This window comes from Sciurus carolinensis, chromosome 5, assembly GCF_902686445.1.
Source record: "Sciurus carolinensis chromosome 5, mSciCar1.2, whole genome shotgun sequence".
NCBI lineage: Eukaryota > Metazoa > Chordata > Mammalia > Rodentia > Sciuridae > Sciurus > Sciurus carolinensis.
The window spans coordinates 672,898-690,084 of record NC_062217.1 but is presented as its reverse complement, the minus strand read 5'-3'; the positions used below and the strand labels follow the sequence as shown (position 1 = coordinate 690,084).

The window sequence follows — 17,187 nt, the reverse complement described above, 5'->3', positions numbered from 1 at the left end:
TGTGAATTGTTTGGGGGGCGACCATTTAAATAAGTCCACAGTGACCCAAAGTCCAGTGTATCTGCCGGCCTCACCATTTGTAGCCTCACCCAGCCCTTCAGATGGAGGAGAAGGGGGACCCTGCGGCTTGGTCTTATCAGCCAGTTCACCTTCCTGGCCATCTGGTACTGATTTCTTGCTGCTCCCTGCTGGAGGGTGTTTGCTACTGAAGGGACTCTTCTTCACAAGTCTCCTTTTTTCCTCCTGGTTGGCTCTCCTGGCACTAAAGAAGGAACAAACACTAGCAGCTGGCCTGCAGCCCTTGGTGAGGGCTCTGCTTCTCTGTTCCTTGTAGACCCCACCTGGCACCGCCTGAACAAACACAGTGGCTATTTGAACACCTCGTGGGACACTCAAGATGCCATGGTTCACAGGTTGTAGGTCACATTCCTGTTTTCCTGCTCAGCCTCTGTACATTTTCCTGATCATTTTTAGAATCAGAACTTTTTATTGGTCTTCCATATTGCCTGTTTTTTTTTTTTTTTTTTTTTCATTTAAATAGTAGAGTCTCATGATTGGATTAACCAATGAAATATTTGCTTTTTCTAGAGGTTTAACTTAAGTAGTATAAAACTTTTTAATGACCACAAGAATTACCTTCTTTTTTCTCCCTTCCTTCTTCTTACCTAGTTCCCTAATTCTTTTACTAATTTAATATGAATAATGTATTTATGAATCATTTACTTCATTTTTGGCAACTGTCAATTGTATTTATGGGATCATAAGCATGCCATCTTTAAGAAATGTACTTTAGAGTTTAAAATTGTCCTTTAAGATAAAGACTCCATAAAAAAAACTTTGGTAAACCACTCTAATTGATCCTTTCTCACCTGCTCATGGATCTCTGCCTCCTTTGCCTACTCAAAAGCTGCCTTGTGCTGAGCTTGGAGATGGTGTCAGTAATGTGAAGAAATAAATCCTTTACTTCAGATGAGCCCCCCCATTTTCTCTCTTGCAGGGGACGCTAGATAACCTTGTGCTAGACACGGTATTCAGTTCCCCACACGTCCACCCACCTGTTCCAGGAATTCCCTGCCTGAAGACCCACAGGAAGGCTGCCTGTCCCATCTGGGTACTCCTGCACCCACACTCACTGGGGCCCTTGGTTCAGCTGCATGAACCAAGGCAGCCACTAGCCAGTCCACCCCCACAGCCGTACCCAGCTTTGCATAGTCAGGAGAGAAGTTGCCAGGTTGTGACATCTGCCTGACATACCCATCTGACAGCCCTGCTTCACGGACACTCTGGGGATGACAAGTCAGCTCTATTTCCCATGGTGTGACTTGGTGAACCCCGAGCGAATGGGTTGTACAGGCCTCAAGGAAGAGAGGGTGGCAAGTTACCTGAGAGGCCAAGCAGAGCAGCAGCTTCTCAGAGCTTACGCAGGCACAAGCATGGAGGTTCCCTGAAAGGACTCCAGCTGTGGTACCCAGCTCTGGCTTCCTATCTTCTCCAGCAGAGAGTACTCTGGGCTGCCTGTGTGTTACAGATGTTTTTCTTCCTAACATGAACAATTTTAAAGGAATTTGTGATTTTTGCGCTCCAAGTGTAGATCATTCTTGTTATTTATTTATTTATTTTTAGTACTGGGTATTGAATCCCATAGGGACGCCAAACCACTGAGCTACATGTAGGCCCTTTTAGTCAGGGTCTTGCTGAGATACTTAGCACCTCACTAGCTGAGGCTCGCCTTGAACTAATTATCCCCTTCCCTCAACCTCTGGAGTCTCTGAGTTGAAAGACTTGTGCTCAGCTCAAAGTGTTGATTTTGCTGTTTATCTAAATAAAACGTGTCACTGGTAGACCCTGTTGACCTGTTGCTGGTTGAACCCCTTGACCTGTCCACTGGTTGACCTGTTGTCCTGTCCTCTTGTAAACTCCATGCCTGTTCATAGACTCCGTTCACCTGTCCATTAGTAGACCCCTTGACTGTCCACAGGTAGATTCTTGTTCTGTCCACTGGTAGAGTCCCTTGCCTGTCCACTAACAGACTCCATTGGCCTTTGGGTTTGCCCATGTGTGTCCCCAGCAAGTGAAGGGCTGTGCGGTTCCCACCCAGCATTCCCATTCCGGGAGGACCCTGGTCCCTTTTAGCCGCAGACATCTCCCCTCCTTGCCAAGGGGCACTGTGAGGTTTTTATGAAAATGGGATTGTGTAAGATGTGGCCTCAGGAGCGTCCCTTCACTCAGCCTCAAGGTCTGTTCTCGTCGAATGTATCCATAGTTCACTATTACTAGAATCTGAATGTCTTATTGATAACAACAACAAAAAAAATACTGAAACTAAAAATATTTACTAGTTTGCTGAAGAGAAAACATGGTATAATGTAGTAGTCCATAGGATTGTGTAGGCAGGCTTGAGAGTAAAATGAAATCAACTTTTGAAAATGAGTGGTTCATATTAAGATGTATAAGCAATTTCAATATCATGCTCATGTTATGAGACATCTGAGTGGGGACTGTTAGTGTGACTACAACTGAAATCCTGAAAGGTGTCTCATAAAAATTAGTAACTCCCTTAGGTGTAGGGGTAGAGGAAAAAAACAGAAACGTGCATAGAGATGTATTACTCACGTACAAACTGCATTGCAAGTTGTTTTTCCAAAGCATGAAACCCATAAAAGAACCACATTTAGGACTGGGGATTTAGCTTAATGGTAGAGTAGTGCCTAGCATGTGCAAGGCCCTGGTTCAATTCCCAGTACTGCCAAAAAAAATTTTTTTTTTTAAATTACTTTTGAGATGTTTGGGGGAAAATGGGAAGTATAAAGTAAGCATGTCAGATTTCAGTCTGGGTTCTAGAAAGGGCCTGCACTCCTGTAGGGGGAGGGTTGCAACTGCAAGGCCTCACTGCTCTGCAGGGGCTGGAGCTGGTCGCATGCAGAGCTCTGCTAGGAGCTGTGCTGAGTGCATCCCTGTGCAGCGTGAACTCAGCCCTTTCAGGGCCTAACTTCTGAAAAGGCACTGAAACCCAGCACTGAGTTTGTGATAGAAAAGTCTGAACAGCGAGTAAGACCCTAGAGCTCCAGGTGTGAGGTTCTTTTGTTTTGTTTTGTTTTCTATCTTCATCTCTTATTAGCACTTGACTGTGGCGGACTTTGGAAATTTGGCAACATTCCAAATGATTTTGAAAAGCCAGCAGTGTGGCTGAGAGCCATGTCTCAGGAGATGGCCTTTCTGGAATGCTCCTGAACATGGTTCCCCAGGGACTTGCCCACCTGAGATAGTGTCTTCTGGCCTTTGATATGTGATCCCTCTTAAGTAGAACTGACTTTTATCTTTTGCACATGGTAGATTTCGTAAATATACAAAGCTTAAGATTTCTAAAAACCGCCCTTAAAATCTGATGTAACTAACTTTTAATCTTCACTCTGTACCAGGCACCCTAAGAGGTCCTTCAACATTTAGTGTTTGATTTAAATCTAGGTATAATAAATAGTTCAGATGTTGTTACTATGTAGGATAAAACATTTTCTTCTAAAAACTTGTAGTGTTTGGATGTTAATACTTAACTCAGGTCAGTAATAATGAATCATAGTTTAGCCGTCTGTGACAGGAAATTTGTTTTCCAGCTGAAAATGTGCATCTAAAATGCAAGCCGAACCAAGCAGCAGCCTGTGGAGCCCTTGCTGTGCTGGGATCATGAGGGTGTTGGACGAGAGCCTCTTCTGGATGCTACTCCCATCCCTTTGCATGGTGACAAGTGCCGCAGAGCACGAGGAGGTGGCAAAACATGCCATCAAGTTGCACCGTGGCCGGGGGGCGCCTGCCACCCAGAGGAGGCAGTGGGCCCTGGACAGCTGCAGGAAGCTCACTGGGCTCCTTCGGCAGAAGAACGTGGTTCTGAACAAGCTGAAAGGTGCGATTCGAGCGGTGGAAAAAGATGCTGGCCTGTCAGACGAAGAGAAGCTATTCCAGGTGCATACATTCGAGATTTTCCAGAAAGAGCTGAATGAAAGTGAAAATTCCGTCTTCCAGGCCATCCATGGGCTGCAGAGAGCCCTGCAGGGGGATTACAGAGACGTTGTCAACATGAAGGAGAGCAGCAAGCAGCGGCTGGAGGCCCTGCGGGAGGCCGCCATCAAGGTCAGCCAAGCAGCGAGTGTGGGTCCATTGCTATGGTCTGGGTGGGGTGGGGGCTCTGGACCTCTGTGGTGCTAGTCACTTCTGGGAGGACCAGCCCTCAGTCCTGTTGTGGAGATCCCTGGGCCCAGCGGAGCACTCAGAGATGGGGGGATAACTATGCAGCCTTCATGCCTCTGAGGGCCCAGCCACATGCCCTGGGGGCTGAGAGTTCTGTCCAGTGACTTCCTGGCCAGCCCAGTTTTTGTAAGGATACTGGCATTTGCACAGTGGCTGGATTGCCTCTCCTGGCATTGTCCTTGAGGGACACTGGCTGCATCTCTGACCTGGGTCTGCCTGCTGCATCCCGCAGGGGTCCTTTCAGTGTGAAGCTTGGTATTCTTCATTGTCCGTACACTGAAAACAACAAATACGAAAATAGTGGTAAACAGGTGTGTGTGTGCGAGTTTAGGACTGGGACCCAGCCTGCTCTCACAGGCGGCCACTGTGCCAGTTCTCCCGGGGGCACTGCCATGCACCCAGGGCTGGCCAGGCAGCACGTCTCGGCCTCAGACGGGCTTCCTTTTCCTGGAAGTCCTCAGGCTGTCACGCAGCTTAGAAGGAGATGTAAGCTGCTTAAGATTTTGTCACCAAAACCATGGTAGTTTTTGGTCAAACAAGCATTCAAATCAAGGCACTCAGTGACCCCTACTTGGCTGCCTGTCCGTTGCTGTGCAGCCCTGCGGCTCCTGGAACAGAGCTGCCTGCATCTTGACCCTGAGGACAGGCGAAATGCTAAGACCCTTTGGTTTTAAAGTGAACTTCCAGTGGACTCCAGGTTTGCAGTCCATCTGTTGGAGAGGAGAAGACGTATGAGTCTGGTGGCTACAATCAGACTTGCAGACCTGTGACCCCCTGCATATTGCAGCCTGCACCTGTCCTCCCTCAGGGCTCTGTGGTCCTTCTATGGCAGCAGCCACCATTAGGGGCACTGAGGAAGGGACAGGGGTTACTGTGGTCACGAAGGAGTCACGCTGCTGTGGTAGTTGGCCACTGCTCTGTTCCAGCCAGGCCCCCTTTAAATGTGAGTGAATATTTTAAAAGTAAGGTTATCAATTGAATAAGGTTAAACAAAGTATGTTTACTAAACGCAATTGCCAGCACTGCACAGCAATTTCCCAAATAATCAACACTTCCTGCTTTCCATGTTTTCTGGATCAGTTCCCTCTTTCTAACTGGGATTAGACTGCGTTCTGCTTTAGAAATCCCAGAGGTGGCTACATACCCATGTGTTGCAACTGGCTTTCAACCTTGTGAGGAGCAGCACCACACTGCAGTACACGGCAGCGTGTGGGAGGCGACCTTAGGAGACGCCGGACCCATCTGCAGTGGACCCTACCTCCCCTAGGGTAGAGGGGCAGGTGCTGTCCCTGAGCTGGACCCACCTGCAGTGGACACTGCCTCCCCTGGGTGTAGATGCTGTCCCTGCATACTTTGCGGAGCTCCCTGTATTTGTCTGGGATGTCAGCCTCCCTTGTTGGACAGAATCACACGTGCAGCAGTGGGGTGTGACCCGGAGCCACTGATGGATCTAGGCTCCAGGACCCTGAGCAGGTCTGAGAAAGTCATGTCCTGGTTTTTCTTGTATCTCGCCTTTTCTTACAAACAAATAGGAAGAGACGGAGTATGTAGAACTTCTTGCCGCAGAAAAACATCAAGTGGAAGCCCTTAAGAACATGCAGCATCAGAACAAGAGTCTTTCCATGCTTGACGAGATTCTTGAGGACGTGCGGAAGGCTGCAGATCGCTTAGAGGAGGAGATTGAAGAGCACGCCTTCGATGACAACAAATCGGTAAGCCGCGTCCAGAGGGCTCCTCTGCCCTGCCAGCAGTTCTGCTGGGCTGGCTGTGTGGTGTGGGCTGCTTCAGCCTGTCTGTGAGGACGCAGCTGGTGCTGTGGCAGGGCTGCAGGAGGAGCAGCCACCCTGCTCCCTCACCTCCTGGCACCTGCCGTTGGGCCCTGTGGCAACTCAGCACCAGCCCCAGCTTTGCCACTCATGGGGCTTGGGACTGTGGCCTCAGGAGGCATGGAGTCTTCCTTCCTGAGCAGAGGAAGCAGGTTCTGGCTGCTTGGTTCTAACAGGCTGAGACCCTGAGGAGAAACTGAGGCCAGCTGAGAACTGGTGGTGTGTCTGGGTGGACCTACAAAAGGGTGGAGAGAAAGAAAGCAGAGAAACCGATATTCACGTTCTCGGTTTCTGGGGTCGTGTGTGAGCGTGTGCCCTGCACCAGGCCGAGTGGATGTGGAGGTAGCGGGGGCTGCTCCCTCCTTGAAGGCCTCCATGGTCAATGCCCTTGCTCATGCTCATGGTCCTGCGTGTCTCTGTCTTATTTGACAGGACGGGAACGTGCATCTGCCATTCTTTGTTTTTTCCTCTTGACGTTGACTGCAGAAGCATCGGAATGATTCTGATTGCATGATAATTGGTCATTCTCACAGGTCAGAGGTGTCAACTTTGAGGCAGTTCTGCGGGTGGAGGAGGAGGAGGCCAGTTCCAAGCAGAATATCACAAAGCGGGACGTGGAGGAGGGCCTGGGCCTCAGCATGCTGATTGACTCCCAGAACAACCAGTATGTCCTCACGAAACCCCGGGATGCCACCATCCCACGTGCAGACCACCACTTCATAAAGGCAAGCTGCGGCCACCCGCCTGGCTGCGCTGGGCAGTCAGCAGGCCTGAACTGTGATGCGGGACTTCTCTCTGGGTGCACAGCCTTCCTCCTGCCCGAGGCTGCTAGAATCCCACACTGTGCTTTGGGACAGCCTCTCTTACTTAATTGTTTCTAAAGGAAAAAGGCGTTTTAACATTTAAGGTGAAATTTAATTCTGTTTTGGAGAATTTGGAGGACTTTCGGAAATTGGGAGTGGCTGATGGGATTAAAGCTTTAGCTGCCTAAGACCTGTCTTTGGGGTTGGCTGAGGCAGGAGGATTGCTGAGTCCAGCCTGGCAACATAGCAAGGCCCCATCTGAAAATATAAACTGAGATTAAAGAAGATAAAGCATTTTCTCTAAAAGAGAAAACCTTTGCGAGACAGGCGTGGACGTGGGCTGTGGGGCCTGGGCACCCCAGTGGCGCCTGGCTTTCCAGGTGGCAGTGGTGCAGATCTGTGTCCTCCTGGGAAACCGCCTGGTTGTGGAGCAGGAGCAGCCAGGCAGCCCCCAGATGGCCTGGAGGATCTGACGAGCTGTGGGTCTCTGCAAAACTCCTAAGGCGCAGGCTGGGCTGCGGCTCAGCGGCAGAGCGTTTGCCTAGCACTTCTGAGGCAGTGGACTCAGTCCTCACCACCTCATAAAAAATAAATAAATCAAGTTTAGAAAGTGCTTTTTTTAAAAGAACCAAAATAAAAACCTCCTACAGCAGAGCTTTGTAAGGAACAGAAACCAGAGAGCCTGGGTCTCCGGCTGAGGGAGGAGGGCTCCTCCCAGGTGCTGGCTCGGACCGTTCTGCCATCCTCCAGGGAAGGACCGTGGACCGCTCTGCCAGGGCAGTTCCTTCTTCCCTGTGTGAGGAGTGAGTCGTCTCTGGGGGTGTGTTTGAGACTGCACACAGCCTGCTCCCCGTGAGCTCCCACCAGGTGGCCCTGATGCCCGTGGAAAGTGACAAGCCACGGGACTCTGACAGTGAGGGCAGGGGAGTCATAGGGAAGACCCCAGCTGCAAGGGCTCTGAGGCCAGGAGTGGCTGGAGTCTGGGGTTTGGGCTGTTGACTGTGCTGTGGGACCTGGGCAGGAAGGACCGGGAGCTGGCTCTGTCTGCTCCCAGCGCACGCCTGGCGTGTGCCGGGCTTGCTGCGGACACAGTGGTGTAGGGCCCTCTCAGTTCCACTGCCTGCCTGGTTCCTGTGAGGTGGGTCGGCTGTCCCCCCTGCTGTCCTGCCCGCTGTCACCTTGAGCCTTGCTGTCTCTTCTGCTCTAGGACATTGTCTCCATAGGCATGCTGTCCTTACCTTGTGGCTGGCTGTGCACGGCGATAGGGCTGCCCACCATGTTTGGGTACATCGTTTGTGGTGTGCTTCTGGGGCCTTCGGGACTGAACAGCATCAAGGTAAGAACACAGCTTGGCTGTCCTGGCACCTGACAGGACAGGCACAGAGGCGGAGAGGCTCCAAACTGAGTCGGTGAAGAGCCGGCCTCACTCATGCCAGGAAGACTTCCTAGTACCGGGGGGGCATTGCCCTCCATAATGAAGAGGCAGCTTGGCAGAGGCAGCTCGTTAGCCACCATGGTGCCTTAGCCGAATGGTTCCACTTCCAGTGGCCCACATGTCCTTTGGACGCCAAGCAGCTCCGAGCACTGGGTTCCTCCTGTGCTGCGAAGTTCTGAGCGTGCACTGCCTCCCGGGCGGCAGGCCTGCGCTGCTCTTGCCAAGGCTGCTGACAGACCCACTGCCACTTGTCACTCCTGGGCTCACTCTGGCAGGAAAGAAGGGTCCTGAGCCTCGAGGGCCTCCCAGTGTGTCATCTGAGCACACTCAAAAACCCAGGAGGGTGAAGATCAGCCTCGAATGCCCCAGCCTTGCCGGTTGTCCCAGGGCTGGTGTGTGGGATGAGAAGCCCGCTCCCTCCACTAGCGACTGGCAAGCCTTGAGCCAGGTGTAAGAACCCCAGTGATTTCCCTAGACGTGCACACACAGCAGAAAGGGTCTGAAGAGAACCGTGCGGTGCTCACCTGAGCAACAGGTAGCCCTGGGCGGGTGCAGAGCCGTCCGTCAGTGCCTCTAGGGGGAGCTGTGAGCTCTCCTGAAGTGGGGCCACAGCCCAGGCAGCACACAGGCCTGGAGGCACAGAGGACTCCCAGTCTCGCTTTCTGCACTGGCAGCTCCGTGTGGCTCAGCAGCTTGGAAGGCTGCGAGCAGGAGCCTTCCTGCCTCACCCCACCCTCCCAGGTGTCAGCAAGTCAAGGGAAGACACGGTGCCCCCCTTTCCCCTCAGTGGCAAAGAGAGCTGGGAGCAGAGTGGAGGCAAGGGCCTGGCGCTGCAGACGCTGAGCTCACTAAGCCAGCGGCACCGAGGAATGGTGCCGTGTGTGTAGAGGCAAGCCAGGAGCAGCTCGGTGGGATCGGGGACTATACCTGCACAGGAGTTGTCTGTTCCCAAGCCGAAGTACAGGTTTGGATTGTTACTTTGAAGTCATAAGTCGCAGCATGATTAGGAAAAGGGAAGAGAAGTGAAAGTGGAAGCAGCGGAAGCAGGTGAGAGCAGGGGCCAGTTCCCCTCTCGTGCAGCCGGAACGTACACAGGCCCATGGAGAACATCAAGCAGGCTCGGTGACCACAACCACGGAGAAGGGCAGAAAGCAGGTGCCCGTCACAACAGGACGGGAATCTTGACCTGCGAGGCCAGCTCAGTGGGGTCAGGACAGTGCCACATGAGCATTTTTAAAGATGGAGCCAGCACCTGTGATCCCAGCGCCTTGGGAGGCTGAGGCATGAGGGTGGCAAGTTCAAAGCCAATCTCAGCAACTCAGCAAGACCCTGTTTCTAAATTTTAAAAAAATGGTCTGGGAATGTGGCTCAGTGGTTAAGCACCCCTGAGTTTAATCCCCGGTACAAAAAAAAAAAAGATCAAACTGTTAGTTGCCAGGACAGAGACACCAGGTGTTGTGTGCTATTTATTTATCCAGAAAAATGTTAAAAGTATATGCCAAATGAAGAGTCCAAGCAGATGCAGAAGCTGCTCACGGCCCCTGGATGTGGGCAGCACACTCGGGAAGACTCACCTGCAGGGACCTGCTTGGGACAGACAGGGTCACAGTGGCTGGGACTGCAGCACGAGTGAGCTGCCTCCTCATGGCGGAGAGGAGGCCCCTGCAACTCGCAGATGGTGAAGAGAAACGCGCCTTTGTGAATCGAGAAAGGGGGAGATCGCAGGGCAGAATTTCTCAGATGCAGAAGAAATTTGAGGAATCGGTTTCTCTGAAGTACAGGTGTGGGGGCTTCCTGCTGTGGGGACTGGAGTCACTGGCTTCTCCACCCTTGCTTTGCAGTCCGTTGTCCAGGTGGAGACTCTGGGAGAGTTCGGGGTCTTCTTCAGCCTCTTCCTCGTTGGCCTGGAGTTCTCCCCCGAGAAGCTGAGAAAGGTGAGGCTGTGTCTTAGTGCTGTAGGTTTTGTTCAGTTCTCGTTTGACATTTAATGACAGCTTAGCTATTGGATTTCACATTTTTAGGATAGAATGTGTTGTTTTAGTTTGATACTGTTTTTAAGACGTAAGTTTCTAAAGATTAAAAAAATGGCTATGTTTGAAAAAGTTAAAATTCAATAAATGAGATTAACTTTCTTCAATTGACTTTTTTTTTTTTTTTTTAAGGTAGCGGGATTGAACTCAGGGACACTCGACCCCTGAGCCACATCCCCAGCCATTTTTGGTATTTAGAGACAGGGTCTCATTGAGTTACTTAGTGCCTCGCTTTTGCTGAGGCTGGCTTTGAGCTTGAGATCCTCCTGCCTCAGCCTCCTGAGCTGCTGGGATTTCAGGCTTGCTCCTCTGGTCCTCTGTGTGAAATTCACTTTCTCATGGCTAATTCCAGAAAAGGTCAAGAAGTAATGTTTGAACTTCCTATTTGGGTCCCTCCAATTAGGTGCAGCCGGGGGTGGAGCACCATAGACAGTGCTCAGTGCATTCCCAGGGAGAGTCCCAAGACCGCCAGCCTTAGTGTCGCGAAGACGCTCGGCTTAGCAGATGCTTTGGAGTGGAGAAGGCTGTGGGAGGCGGGGGTATAGCAAGCGTCCTCCGTGTCCACAGGAAAGCCACAGCGTGGCCGCACCCGTGCCAGTGGGGTGGGAGGACTGCACCGCCGTGCCCGTGCCTCCTGTTCCCACTTGGTTCCAGAGCCTCTGACCTGGTCGCTTTCCCAGGTCCACCCCAGGAAGGAGCCACTTAAGAGATGTTTAGAGGGCTCCCGCACAGAAGCCTCTTAGCTCCTCAGGCTGAGGGTTCAGCCCGAGTCCGGTGGCTCGTGACGCCGTGGCATAAGGACTGGGAAGGCTGTGTGGCCATCGGAACGTCAGGAGAGCGTGTGAAAATGAAGAAGCGTGTTGGTTACGCTCTGACCTTAGGAGAGGATGAGCCCGGGTGTGGCATCACTCAGGCCAGCCTGGGCTGCACAGCAAGACCGTCACACAGGTGGCCACCAAGGGGGCAGGGCGTGATTGCAGACGCTGTACCCCTGAACTGCCCCAATTGTCCATGGCCATCAGTGTCCTTCCTTTATTGAATGAAGAGTAGACTTTCAGAGGCTTGTTTGCTTTTGAAAGTCCTGGGTCCTGACTCCCTTCTCTCACCTGTGGCTGCCTCGTTCCCAGGCCGTCTTGCTCTCCAGCCCCTCTGCTCCCGCCTCCTCTCTATACGTCCTGCTTCCTGGAGTGGGTCCAGAACCCTCCCTTACCCCACTCCCTTTGGGTGCTTCTGTATCTTCCTCCACTTCTGACATGAGAACCCCTCGTCAGTTTAATTCCCAGACTCAGAGTTTAAAGGAAACTGGCCTCTTTCCTGGATCCTGCAAGTAAGTGCTTGTGCCTCCTATGAATTCTCTGGAGTGTGTTGCAGGTGGGCGTGGAGCAGGCCTGGCGGGTGCGGGTCTCCTGGCGGGTGCCTTGCTTCAGCAGAGTGGCCGCCTGCCTGGTGGTGCCGTCTCATGGGGCTCTGAGCGCAAGGCCTCAATGTCCATCACAGCGGCTCCCCCGCCTGCCGTGGTGTTTCATTAGCGCCTCCGAGAGCGGCCACCGAGAGCAGGCAGGCAGGGAGAATCGCTCCTGCGGTAGCTGCAGGCAGGATGTCACGCTTTTGAACCTTGTGGACATCAGTTTCCTAGGAATTCAGGAGATGAAGGTTTCTTCTGCCAGTGAACTTTCTTAATTCCTGTTTTTTGCACTACTGTTCCAGGTGAAGCAACTGCAGGCAATTGGTAGTGGTGGTCCGGGAGTCAGAAGTGGCTTGAAGCCAGGTGCCTGGTGGTGCAGGTGCTCTTCACCGCCTGGGGCGCAGGGTGGCCTGGGGGGTACGTCTGGTGGGTGAAAGACGCTGGACCAAACCTGCTTCTGTGCATCTACACTGAGCGGAGCTGGGGCTGCCAGGACTCTCATCCTTGTCTGATTTTTGCCATCCTCGAGCCTGGGGGCAGCCCTAGCCCTGGATGGGCGCCGGGACTCCGGTTCTCACCGCCATGAGGGCCTCCGCGGTTGGAGCTGCAGCAGGTTGCTGTCGCCTTCACAGTCCCCCTTGTTCAGTGGTGTGCTGCTTTCCTCGATGCGACTGGCACAGTAGGTGGCTCTGCCCCACAGGAAGTCCTGGTCAAGGCACTCTTGAAGCCGCAGCTGCCCCGGCTCCCCCGGAGGTCTGCTCAGGCTGGCGAGGCTGAGGAAGCTGTAGTCTCCCCACCTAGACCACCAGTGTGCCGACCACCCTGCCTCGTGGTCGCCCTTTGAGCGCGCCCTAGTGGTTCCTGGGTTTACTCTTAATGGTCCATCAGCTGCTGCCCCTGGGTGGACCAGTCTTCAGGTCTTTGTATTGCTTGCCACACACCTGCCCTGTTGCAGACCCTGCAGTAGCGCTGGGCATGGACAGGCCTTGCCCTTGGCCTGCATTCGCATTTCAGAGACGTGTCTGGGAGGGGAGAGGAAGACACTGAGATGGTCTCTGTGTTAGCCAGCTTTCTGTTGCCATGACCAGAAGTCCTGAGCGGAGCAATTTGAGGAAGAGAAGCCTGTGTGGGGCTCACAGTTTCCGAGGTCCAACCTGTGGTGGTCTGACTTCTTTGCTGCACTGCTCTGGGCCCAATGAGACAGAGCATCTTAGTGGAAGGAGAGGTGGAGGAGAGGTCAGCTCAGGGAAGCAGAGAGGGGACAGAGACGATGAAATCCCAAGGCCCACCTCCAGGGGCCTTCCCAGCCACACCTACCTACAAGTGTCCCCTCAAGACTATTTCTCAAGACCTGGTCATTCCACCTCAGAGCACTGCGTGGTCTCCTTGGGTAGCTTCTGGGGACGTTCCATGTCCAAACCCTAACACCCTGACCTGGAGTCAGACCACAGCGGAGGGCTTGTCAGGCAGCACTTCCTGAACTGGCAGCAGGGAGCAGCGGGGAGCACACCAAGCATGGGCTCTTGCCCCAGGGTGGCCACAGGCTGGTTTCTGATGAATTCCCAGGTCCCATGCTGACCAGGACCTCTGGCAGCTCCTGCCTGTCCCCAGTTCTTTCCACCAGGGACCTCCACACCCTGCCTCGTGGTCATCCTGAGAAGTGCCAGGTGGACGGAGAGCAGGTCTGCTTTGGGGAGACCGGGGCACTGGGCCTGGCCTTGCAGACATGGAGCCAGGGCCGCAGTCTGCTGCTTCACATGGTGCAGGGCTAGTTAGCAACAGGTGCAAGCCCACACCCCAGGATCCGCAAGGGTCAGCAGGACCCTAAGTAAAGGCTGACCCTGCTCACAGGAGAAACTGCCTCCAACCTGTGTGCTGCGCTCCAGCATGGTTGGCCCCTGAAGCCGCAGTCAGCCTGGGACCAGGTGTGCCTGTCCATCTTGGTGATGCAGGAGGAGAGTCGGGTGGGTTGGCTTTAGAGCACCCTCCTGAGTGTGCGCACAGGAAGGAGAAGGGCCTCCTGGCATCTCGAGCTACCTCTGGGTGAAGGTGGCCCTCGGGGTCTGAATCACGTGGCAGAAGACACAAGCAGAGCCTGGATTCGTGTCTTAGCTGTCCATCACCAGGCCTGCTGCTCGGGTGCACACGGCAGTCAGGCTCTGGTCATGCCACAGGAGGCGGGGCAAGTGCTTGCTGGACTGTGGATGGAAATCCCAACCTCTCTGATTGCTGAAGAGTGAGGGGGAGTCTGTCCCCAAACCGGGGGAGGGGTGGTAAGCCTCTGCCGCAGAGTACCTGGGGAGAACCGTGCTGAGAAGCCTCCTCCACGCTGAGCCTCCAGCCAGCCTCAGCCTGCTGCTGCACGTGCCAGCCCTCCCAGGGCTCAGTCAGTGGGGCTTCGCTGCGTAGGAAGTGTCGGCTTGGATGGGGCATGTGTGGTGAGGAGAGGGACAGGTGCTTGGAGGGAAGGGACCAGTCTCCAGTGTCTTGACATACAGGACTCAAATGCCAGGGTTTTCACCAGCTCACCTCAGCTAGATCCAAACCTGTGAGGGTCCAGCCTGGTTTCTGTTGGGCACACTGGCACAACCCTCTGATCCCACAACTTGGGAGGCTGAGGCAGGAGGATTGCAAGTTCAAGGCCAGCCATGGAAATTAGTGAGGCTCTACTCAAAAAATAAAAAGCACTGGGTGTTCAGCTCAACACCCAGTCTAGCCTGGGTCTAGCCTCTGGGTTCAATCCCAGCACCAAAAGCCCAATATACAGAATGTGTGTAGGTTCTACAGATAGTATACTTTTTATTTAAGGGACTTGAGCATAGGGGAGTTTGGTATGTGGCAAGAGGACCTGTAACCCATCTGCAGGGGTCCCCAGGATTGACTACTGCCTTGTGTGTGTGTGTCCTGGGACGATTGTGTACAGTGTCAGACTGTCCAGGTGCAACCTCAGCTGCTTCCCCAAAGTCAAGCCCAGTAGGTACGGGAGCTCTGGTGCTGGTGGCTGTCACTGAGATGTGGTCTGGGGTGTGCTGTCTTTCAGGTGTGGAAGATATCCTTACAAGGACCGTGCTACATGACCCTGCTGATGACCGCCTTTGGCCTGTTGTGGGGACACCTCCTGCAGATCAGACCCACGCAGAGCGTCTTCATTTCCACCTGCCTGTCCTTGTCGAGCACTCCCCTGGTGTCCAGGTTCCTTGCAGGCAGTTCCCGGAGCGATAAAGAAGGTAGGGATGGGCTCAGTACAGGTGCAGTTCGTGCTGTGTGGATCTGGCGTACGGCTCATGGTGGGAGCTGGGAGTCCTCCACACCTCTGCAGAGGCCTGGCACGGGCGAGCACCTGCAGCTGCCGCTCCCTGGGTTAAGAACCGTGCCCCTCACATGCTTGCCGTCCAGGTGGCCTAAGGGCTTGAGAGACTCGGCACCCAAGTTGTGAAGCCAGTCTGCACTGCAGAACGTCCTGTGGGGTCAGAGTGCCGAGGAAATCAGTGTGGCTGCTCAGCTGTGGCGAGTCCTGAGCATCGGCTCGGCCTGACACTCGTCTTAACCTGGGACTTTGAGTGCCCCTGTGCTCCTGTTCCATCTGTGCCTGTGAAGGGCTGGCATCAAGGCGGAGCGAGGAGCAGCACAGGAGCTGCAGAGTCCTGCTGACCACCACGGAGACCGCGCTGCTCTGCGCTGGGCCTGGTCCACACCAGCCCTCCCTCCATGTGGCCTGGAGGCGGGGCCACTGCTGAAAGTGTGCACAGGAAACCATTGCCTTCTGCCAGACTCTGCCCTGCACACACAGGGCACCCCCTCCACAGGGACTGGACCGGCTGCCCCTGCCCCAGCGGCTGCATCTCTGCGGCTTCTGTGGGCTGATTCTTAGAGCAGCCCGCTGTTACGGTCAGTATATGAGGCGCTCCAAAGCTCATGTCAGACGACACAGGAATATTGAGGGGTGAAATGACCAGTTCACAAGAGCCAGGACTCATCCCTACAGGTCACCACTGGTGGGTCAGCAGTCTGAAGGACTGCGCCTGACCACAGGCAGTGGGCGTGCCCTTGCGGATTGTGTTTCTTGTCCCTGGCTCCTCCCTTCTTCCCTCATTCCCTCCCTCCCTCTGCTTCTGGCTTCTGTGAGCTGAGCAGACCCCACAAACTCGTCCTTCCGCCATGATCTTCTGCTTCACCTCAGAACCAGAGCAGGGGAGTCAGCTGACCATGGACTGAGATCTCGAAAACTGTCACAAAGTACAAGTTTTCTATCAGAGTTGTTTTGTCAGGCATTTTCCTCACAGTTGCAAAGGCTCTGACCGCAGGTCCATGAGAGGTGAACAGGACTGAAGAGCAGGGCAGGAGGGTCAGGCAGAGCAGGGGCTGGTGACACCCGTGGAAGCAGCTCCTGAGGGGACAGCGGACACCACAGTGCTATACCCACAGGGCCTGTGGACAGAGGGTGGATGGCCACACTCCAGAGTGAGACTGCGAGCCACCTCGTGCTCGGGAGAGCCTGGTGGACACTTCAGAGGGAGAACGCAGGGATCACAGCGCGAGCCCCCTCGTCCACGGGAGAGCCTGGTGGACACTTCAGAGGGAGAACGCAGGGATCAGAGCGCGAGCCCCCTCGTCCACGGGAGAGCCTAGTGAAGACCAGAACAAACATGCTCGTAACCCTGGAAACAAAGTGAAGGCGCCACCTTTGTTCAGCTGGATCAGATGCAGCATAGAGACCCGTAGTGGGGAAGGTGGGTACCCACAGACCCTGTTGCAGGCCTACTCTGCACCGTAGGAAGGCTGCAGCATGGCGGGCAGCCTCCGGACTGGAGGAGGGCCCGAGACTCAAGGCTCGTCCCCGGACTCACCGGGGTGTCATATCAGGACAGCAGCACTGCAAATGCCCAGGGAAGTGGACCTGTCTGCGAGGGCAGGCGCTGTGCAAGCAGGCACGTGGACGGCTCCCATCTCCAGCCGTGGCGTAGCGGAAGACGGGGACTCCTCCCTGTGCTGGGAAGGGTCGGGCACAGGAACCAGCAAAGAGGCTGCCGAAGACTGGGGGGAGTTCAGGGGTCTCTGACGGAAGAAGCCAAGTGCCAGCTGCCCTCGGTCCTGCAGTGCAGAGCAGCATGGGACAGGCCCGGGTGGTGAGAGCTTCCTCAAGTTGCTGAATAACTGGGGCTATTAGAAAAGAGGTGGTTTCTTGTTTTGTTTTTTGGCACAGGGATTGAACCCAGGGTGCCTAACCACTGAGCAACATCCCCAGCCCTTTTTATTTTTCATTTTGAGACAGAGTCTTACTAAGTTGTTTAGGGCCTCACTAAGTTGCTGAGGCTGGCCTTGAACTTGCGATCCTCCTACCTCAGCCTCCTGAATCACTTGAGATCACATGTATGTGCCACCACACCTGGCAAGGAGGTGGTTTTGTATCTTGGAGTTTTTCTTAAGACCACAGTAAAACTCTGGA

At 54.0% G+C, this 17,187-nt stretch overlaps 1 protein-coding gene across 4 annotated transcripts in view; it reads left to right on the top strand.

Moving 5' to 3' along the window:
* Tmco3 (transmembrane and coiled-coil domains 3) overlaps nucleotides 1-17,187 on the top strand; it is a 34,355-nt gene that overhangs the window by 1,204 nt on the left and 15,964 nt on the right. For all 4 annotated transcript variants that reach the window (XM_047553833.1, XM_047553836.1, XM_047553835.1 and 1 more), the window contains exons 2-7: nucleotides 3,612-4,125; nucleotides 5,775-5,954; nucleotides 6,602-6,793; nucleotides 8,079-8,207; nucleotides 10,148-10,240; nucleotides 14,782-14,968. In XM_047553833.1, the coding sequence (XP_047409789.1) occupies nucleotides 3,631-4,125; nucleotides 5,775-5,954; nucleotides 6,602-6,793; nucleotides 8,079-8,207; nucleotides 10,148-10,240; nucleotides 14,782-14,968 (1,276 nt within the window). In that variant the 5' untranslated portion in view covers nucleotides 3,612-3,630. The remainder of the gene's footprint in view (nucleotides 1-3,611; nucleotides 4,126-5,774; nucleotides 5,955-6,601; nucleotides 6,794-8,078; nucleotides 8,208-10,147; nucleotides 10,241-14,781; nucleotides 14,969-17,187) is intronic.